The sequence below is a fragment of the Anoplopoma fimbria genome, chromosome 21 (assembly GCF_027596085.1).
Source record: "Anoplopoma fimbria isolate UVic2021 breed Golden Eagle Sablefish chromosome 21, Afim_UVic_2022, whole genome shotgun sequence".
NCBI lineage: Eukaryota > Metazoa > Chordata > Actinopteri > Perciformes > Anoplopomatidae > Anoplopoma > Anoplopoma fimbria.
Genome location: NC_072469.1, coordinates 8,127,525 through 8,135,668, shown reverse-complemented (window position 1 = coordinate 8,135,668; position 8,144 = coordinate 8,127,525). Strand labels below are relative to the sequence as shown.

Sequence of the window (8,144 nt, the reverse complement as noted above, 5' to 3'; positions counted from 1 at the left end):
CTGTTATCGCATTGCACTATAAACCTGACTGGGTTACGCAGGTTCTTGCAAAACATGTTTCCATGGTGTTGTCGGCCCTCATTGGGGGACTGAACCTTTCACATTATCTCTGACTGATGAGCAGTTAGCCCACATGCCCCTCCCTGCATACTGCTCTTTGCAAGCAGGCAAGCCACACCTCCTCTAACCTGAGCCAAAGTTCAACAACTTTTTTTATCAACAACAGAAAAAAAAAAGTTGTGCCACTAATCACCTCTCCCAAAGCGGCCTCTATAAAAAGGTCCCTGTGAAGGAGATTGGAACTAGTCTGTGGAGGTGAAGCTTGTTGGAACCGTTTCAGTAAAATTTATTTTTGCATTTATCCAAGAGGGGATTCTGCTTTTAGCCTGGTAAACACATATTCCTTTTTAAACTATTTATCTTACAATAATTCATTATGAATCTCAATTGCAGCAGTTTTCACTGCAGAGATTAGCATGATTTATGGGGCTGGGTCTGTTGTATGTTTGCTCCTATAATATCCAATCATCATCCTGCAATAGAAACCATCCCTGCTTGTTGTTGCATCTCTTCTACTGCTCTTTACGGTTCCTTTTAAACTAGTTCTCTGTTTTCCACTTTCACTTCTGCTCAGCAGCCTTCTGGTTTGTGCGTCTGTCCCGGACGAGGGGGCGGTGGGGTGGCGACACGTCATATCAGCCGCCGCGCTCTGATTGGCTACCGATCCTCACCCGACACAGCTGTGATTGTTTTCTGCAGAGGAAGCTCTTGTCCCTGGTATGAGCTTCTGTGCTGTGGAATGGAGCAGCACTGTTTCCCTCTCTCTCTCTCTGTCTGCTAACGATGATGTGAACAAACAGCGTGATCCTCGCAGTCCTTGTTGCAACGAGAAGGAAAACAAGGAGGAGATCATTCAACCGAGGCAGAAGCAGATCTGATCCCATCTTGAGATCAAGGTAAGAACCAGCCTCCACTATGATCTAACTCCCCTTGTAGCAAGAAGAGGAAACCCATTCATCTCTGCAACAATGTTGCGTCTTATGTTGTTACAAATGTATCCAACTCTCCTCCACAGTGCCCAATGCCCAGACTAGAGGAGCACTGCTGGAGCTGCTCCTGTGCATCAAGGGTTGAAACTAAACACTCATCCAAAGCTGAAGAAATGATGTCCATCATCACCTCGGTGCTCAGCAATGCCTACGGCTCTCTGCACGACGTGCGGACGGCCAACCTGATCCGCCGGGGTCTGGTGCTCTTCACCGTGGGAGCGTTTCTCGCCCTGGTGCTCAACTTGCTGCAGATCCAGAGACATGTCACCCTGTTTCCAGAGGAGGTGATGACAACTTTGTTTTCGTCCGCCTGGTGGATCCCACCGTGCTGCGGCACAGGGGCCGGTGAGTAGACCACACACTGAAAAATGCATGTGAATGTGTGTGTTTTTATAAATGGTTTGTTATATGTTATCAGTAGTTTGCTGCTAAGTTTGAGACAAAGGAATGCAGAGAGGGGAGGGGTTACAGTGCAGGAGTTTCTTCCTTATAAAGAGAGAGAAGGATAGAGAAAAATAAAGTCAGTAAAATGTGTTTTCTGAATCATCAATGGGTGCTAAAAGTCTGGAAATCATGTTTGGAGGGGTTTCATATGCATGCAACACCAGTCTAAGCTGTAAAATAATGACATTTTACAGAGTTTATGACATAAGAAATATAATACTTTTCTATTATTGTCACTGCAAACAGCAACTGTATGATCATGTGGTTATGAATCACCATTCGGCTTTGTTATTGTTGGCTATAATACAAGCCTTCCTCTCTAATGCTATACTAGTCTACGTGGTTTTGTCTGGCAGTCAAATATAAAAAAAAAAAAAAAAAAATGACTTGGAACAGATGGTGGAGGTTTCCGAGCTCTGATTGGCTGCAACAGCCGGATACGAGATCAGCTGCGCTCTCATTGGCTGGTGTCATAACGGGTGAGCTGAAAGGGGGCGTTACTTTAAAGCCAGGAACCAGGAAGTAGGTGGGAAAGATCTAAGGGGAGGGAAAAAAAACATCAATTATGGCCGGCTCCTCCTCCCATGTGCTGCGGGGCAGAAAAACAAACGAAAGGAGAAATGTAGCTTCATATTTATTCAGTCTGTAGACATTAGTCTAAGCCAAATAAATGTCCATCTGTGTCATGTAGGAACACGCTTATTGTATTCAAAGTTTAAAATATGTGCTTACAGTATCCCACTCAATACTTACAACTCTCAATACATAACTTAACATTTTGAAAGAAAGAAAAAACAAAACCTAGTTATAGTTTGTTGTCTAGTCGTCTTTGTCATACGCATTTGTAAACTGAATATCTTTGTATTCTGGAGTCAAGGTTGCAGAAAACAAGCATTGAGTTTGATGTTTTTAGTGTCTGTTCCAAAACAGGAAGTCAACTTTACTTAAAACCATGAATTACATCAAAAAACCGTCAAATAAGCAGCCTAAAAGAAACAACTTGCAAGATTAAATAAAGATTAAAAAGTCTATTCTTGTTTTTAAGTGTATGCAGGTGTATAAATGAGACTTCATTATGGAAGTGCATGTTCAGCAGTTCAAATAATCCCATGCAGCAGCTCCACAATAGTTTTTTTCCCCTGCTGGCATTTCACAGAATTTCTGCTTATCTTATTTAATTTGGGTCTGTTTGTTCCCTTTCACAGCTGTTGTGGGCTTGCTGTATCCCTGCCTCGACAGCCACCTGGGAGAGCCGCACAAGTTCAAGAGGGAGTGGGCCAGCGTCATGAGGTGCATCGCAGTGTTCGTCGGCATCAACCACGCCAGTGTTGTATCCTTTCAAGGACTCACCTTGCAGATTCTTTATTATATAGATTTTCTTTTTCAAAATACATGGACAAAGTTTAGTTTGGACAAAGTATCTAAAGCAACAGGATGTCCTGCTTTACCATTAAGAAGTGATGGAACTTCTGCATGTCGGGCAAATATTTGAGTAGGAGCTAATCATATGCTAGTGTCATTCTGTTGAGATGTTTGTCCTTAACTGGTTGCTAACACAGAAACTCGACTTTGACAACAACGTGCAGCTCTCCCTCACGCTGGCAGCCTTGTCCTTGGGCCTGTGGTGGACATTCGACCGGTCCAGGAGCGGCTTCGGTTTGGGCATCACCACGGCCGTCCTGGCTACTGTTTTCACACAGTTGCTGGTCTACAACGGAGTTTACCAGTAAGTTAGCCGTTCGCTTTCATTGCACACAGGGAACAAAAGTTGCCCAGGTTTGTCCCCTTTGAGGAAACACAACTGTCAATGATGATGATTAATCACGAGTGCTTTGTCATCACACATTTCCGGTTTCATATTGCACTCACAACCAAAACTATGTTGTTAAAGTGATGATTATAATGCTGTGTCAACTGGTGTGAATGAAGTTGATAATGTACCTGGAAGTACCCTCAGCTGTATGATTTAATCAAAAACGACACAACAGACAAGGCTTGAAGTAACACGTTCTATTTTTATGGGAAGTCCCCTTGTTTCTGGGAGCCATATTAACAGACCCCCTACCGGCTTCAGTGGCATACCATCAAAAATACACAGCTGAGAAAAAAGGGATTGCTGTTCATAAGAGGTTCAAAAGGTAGTTGCAGCTCATGCTGACTTTACAAGTAAGAAACAGAAAAATGAGAAGAAACAGGTTTTGTTTGTTTTCCTCTCTCAGATCTGTCTTTACCGTGTCTTTTAAAATGTCTTTCCTGTTGTAAGAGTCAGTGTTCCGTGTTCTGTGACATAAGGTTCTACTTGGATGTCATTAGACATCTTATTTGGCTAAGGAGACAACTGGGTTTATTTTGACACTATCCAAAGAGGTCAGGATCAGCTCACTAAACCTGCTCTACATTATTAATGATTTAATCATTTTTGTGGGGTTTTTTCTCTCTTTTTCAGGTATACGTCTCCAGACTTCTTGTATGTACGCTCCTGGCTCCCATGCATATTCTTCTCAGGCGGTGTTACCGTGGGAAACATCGGACGCCAACTTGCCATGGTAATGTCTACAACTATTTTTAGAATATGTATTTGTACAATTTAAGCCTCAAAGATTTATTTCTTTATTTGTATATATTTATATAGATCCAGCAGTCTAGCTCTAATCTATAGTCACCATAAAGTCACTTGAAACATTGCTCAATTTGAGAATATAACAGACAGTGAGTGAGCATTGCTGCTAGTTTTTCTTTTTTTCATTATTTATTAATTTTATTTCCTCAGTTAAAAAATCTGATTTCCTTCCATTTGCATTCAATATGTATTTTACATTTTTTGCAGATGTATTAGCTTACATTCCTTTATGTTAAACATCTAAAAGTTAAACTTGACTTTAAGCTTGTGTGGTGAACTTTTCCTTTAAACGATGACCAGTTTTCAGCGGAATGTTTTACAGTCACACGATACTTTTGATCCTGACGCTTTTCAAAATTTTGCCATGATTGTAATTCAGGGGTTTAACACCTGTGTGAAAATGGTTTGGCCTGTCATGTCAGAACAAAATATGTCTTCACATTTATCTGTATCGGCTTTGAACAATCTGTCTCTTGAACTCCTCTGCACTCTGTCTAAACTGTGGAACAGACTTCAAAAGACTCTTCTGCACCACACATGCTCTATTTGCAATTATTACACTGAACCACAGCAGCCGATAAAATTGTCAAAATGGTTTAAAGTTGTGCAAAGTGCATCGGACGCCCCCCCTTCCCTCATAATTATCTCATCAAGTGAGCTTTGATGTCTTCATTAAGCTTGTGCCCAGAAGCCTCACCTCATTCTGTCTGTAAAGTAAGAATCCCGTCACTCCCTCAGTTTGACTCAAGTGAAAGCGTGAAAGCAGATTAAGGGCTGTTGTTTTTCACAGTCGTGGTGGGACACAGAGCCAGTCGGGACTCGGCTGACCAGAGGGTCATTTGCTACTTGTTGTTTTTGTTTGTGATGAGGCCTGAGGAATGTTGGCACAAGTCTGCACTCGTGGTTTTGTTTTTCTCTCCTTCGCTCCAGTGGGTCATTTATGAGCCGGATCAGGAGGAAACTGAGACTTTGAGACTCAAAAGCTTCTTTATTTTACTATTCTAGGTGGCCAGTTATAGTAAAACAAACAGTTCTGCAGCATTAACCATGCAGAATAAAGAATAATCTAGTTCTTGTACTTAATAGATCTGCTTTAAAGCTGAATCATTTTACCATATCATTTGGAGTTACAGTCAGATGTGTAGTTTTGGAATACGTGAGCAAAAAGTTCAGTTCACAAACTTTATGTCAGAGCATATTTCAATTTTTTTGTTTTTTGTTGTTGTGATGGGTAAAATAAGAGATGAGAAAACCAGTATGCATTTTATAGTGTCGAACAAGCAATATTCTCTTCCCTTTGTCCAAGAAAGAAACAATCAGAATCCAGAAAGTGGAACTGAAATAAAAATGTTCCTGTCACTAAACATGAAACCTAAAAGTAGTCCTGATATTTTCATAAATCAGCAACCGGTCCATATTTACTTTAAAACTACTCAATGCTTAAAAATCAACAGGTTATTTTCCACAGTTATGTTCATGCTATTGTTTTGAGTTTACAGGAAAAGGAAACTAATGTCATTCATTTCCTGAAAATGAGTCACCTGAGGCTGTTAAGCTTCCCTTTCAGCAGAACAATACAGTTGTTTTATCACGCCTGTCACTGTGAAGATCATAAATCTACTTCAGTTCTTACCCAGACACATAAAAAAACCTCAATTTGTTACCAACTTTGCAACTCTGCATATTCTAATGTTTTCTCTAATTGCTTGTTAACTGTGATTGATGTGTTATTTACACCGAGCTTCTTCTCTGCTTCCCCTCAGGGTGGCGTTGAGAAACCCCACATGGACTGAACAGAGGAAACGCAGAAAACCAGGCGAAGGACAGACAACGTAAAGATGGACAAGTTACGTGAAGAATGAGGAGAATAACAGGAGAGAAAAAAGACTCATTGTTTTCACTTCATCCTTTGTTCTCATAACAAAGTGCGGGTCAGAAGAAAAAAGCCCCTCATCTAACGTGCCATGTCCTCTGCACCTCCTTGTGGCCAAACAAGTCCCGCCCACCTCTGTTCTACTCCATTAGCATTAAGGCTTCCTTCACACTACACAGGAGGACAGTGTTTGCCTTTTTTTAGTTGTTTTTGAAGTGAACTGGTTTTATTTTAATGCTGGAAGTACGTATCTTTCTGCAGGTTATGGAGTGGAAGCGTGCGCGTGTGCTTTAGTGTGGATGCGTCCTGGTCTTAGCAGAGAAGACCGGTTTGTTTTAAAGCCTGAATATATTATGATCATAAAAGGGAAATGTTGTATGAGTGGGCAAAAGAAAAATGTCTTCACTCTCGCATTGAAATGTATTCAGCGGCCTCAGTTGCATCACTGGGGCACAGGGGAGATGTATGTTCCCAGTTTAACCAAATTAAGTATTTATTTTGTAGTTTTCAATGACCCCGAACCAAAAGTACCGTATGAATGATGCTTCCCACTTTTGAAAGATATTTTTTGGGAAATGACTTTCTTGCAGAGGGTCATATTTGTAAGGTGAGCCAAAGCAAGCAGCAGTGTGGAACATACTGGTACATATTTACCGTAAAACATGAGGGTGGCATCGACCTTTTCATCTTATTTCAACTCTCAAGTGACGAAGCACATGCGAGAGGATGGTAGATGGAATGAAGAGAGGCAGGAAATGAAATGTTTTCAAGAGTGCCAATTAGTTTTTGTACTGGCGACAATGAGATATATTTAGTCGCAACGTCGTATTCACAACTGTCTGCCAGTACAAGATCACTTCTTATTGTCAGGAAAACTACTCTGAGACCTTCAGTACATGTTTTGTCTGCTTCTTACAACTTTGAGACACACAGACAGCGGATTGTTGAGTAAGGAAGTAAGACGTCAACTCATTAGTCACGATGGAAATTCACATTTTGTGTTTTTTATCAGCAGTTATGCAAGAATGTACCAGGAGTATACTACAACTACTTTTGCCAGCACCTATGGTCATTGTTAAACCAGTTTAAAACACTGTTGTGACCGGGTGGTGAATGTTTTTGTGATCATATACATTATTTCCCACTCCAGATTTAAACTATTGGGAACATACACCAGTTGAAAGAGAGGACAGGACATTATTACTTAAGATTTGCAATCTGTGATTGCCTGTGTATTATAGAATGTAGTGCTTTTGTCACTATAACAGTTTAGTTTTCTCATTTGTACAAACATAATGACATTATTGCTTATGTCTAATGGCTTTCCTATGTGATCAGACAGGTATTATTACCATACTAGACCTACAGTATGTTAGTTAGCGTTTGGGGGGTCTAGAGGATTAAGTGCAATCAGATTATACATGAGCCGATTATTCTTCCTTATTTATTATTATTTCTGACAATGGCTAAAAAAAAAAACATAACTTGTTGTAAGAATATGCAGTGAAGATACTTAAAAAAAAAAAGCAATAACATCTTTGTTTTTGTGAACAAGATTTGTGTCAGAGATTACATGCCTTCAGAGTCAATACCAATGACTCTCACCAGAGAGACAACATAAAAAAGATATTGTGTCAAACTGTTGTAAAAAAAATCTCATTTAGTCGAAGAAAACATGATTTATTTTTTTAAATACTGTTTTTGTGGCGGATCACTTCAGGTTAAATCTGCTTACATTCAGGTGTGTTTCACTGAAGAAGAAGCTTTATTTTTTTGAGGTGGTGAAGCACCTTTTGTTTCGATGTTTTAAGAGTTCCTGTGTGTCTGATATTTCAGCCATGTATCATTTTTGCTACCATGGATTTAAGTGAAAAATAAACACCTGATAAGGATATCTGTGTATAGTCATTACTCACACATGGGACTGGATTAAGGGATTTAAAACTAGATTATCATAGAAAATGAAGATAAGAATGATGTGTTCGATACGGACATATTGACACGATCTGTAAAACCAACTACAACTCTCCAGTGATATAAACCTGATGTTAACATACAGCTGAGCTTCATTCATTCTGCCTTTGAGTCCTAGACACTAAAGCCTAATTACACGTCTCAGCAGCTTCAGTAAAACAATGGCTCTCTGATTTTTGTCCTT

At 40.1% G+C, this 8,144-nt stretch overlaps 1 protein-coding gene across 2 annotated transcripts; it reads left to right on the top strand.

Moving 5' to 3' along the window:
• The first annotated feature begins 307 nt into the window (after nt 1-307).
• Nucleotides 308-7,878, top strand: insig1 (insulin induced gene 1). 2 transcript variants are annotated; one of them, XM_054622705.1, is made up of 7 exons: nt 308-389; nt 638-956; nt 1,076-1,394; nt 2,699-2,823; nt 3,053-3,219; nt 3,940-4,039; nt 5,877-7,878. In XM_054622705.1, exons 3-7 carry the CDS (start codon nt 1,082-1,084, stop codon nt 5,904-5,906), a joined length of 735 nt encoding a protein of 244 aa, XP_054478680.1. In that variant the 5' UTR covers nt 308-389; nt 638-956; nt 1,076-1,081; the 3' UTR covers nt 5,907-7,878. The 2 variants fall into 2 exon arrangements, with proteins under 2 accessions (XP_054478680.1, XP_054478679.1); XM_054622704.1 differs by having other exon boundaries at nt 310-389; nt 635-956.
• Nucleotides 7,879-8,144: the final 266 nt, after the last annotated feature.

What these genes read in the sequence shown, in the direction of transcription:
- insig1 (XM_054622705.1), top strand. Translation starts at nt 1,082, where the DNA reads ATGCCCAGACTAGAGGAGCACTGCTGGAGCTGCTCCTGTGCATCAAGG. An exon ending in GTGCTGCGGCACAGGGGCCG is followed by an intron (nt 1,395 to 2,698) that starts GTGAGTAGACCA and finishes TCCCTTTCACAG; the next exon opens with CTGTTGTGGGCTTGCTGTAT. An exon ending in GTCTACAACGGAGTTTACCA is followed by an intron (nt 3,220 to 3,939) that starts GTAAGTTAGCCG and finishes TCTCTTTTTCAG; the next exon opens with GTATACGTCTCCAGACTTCT.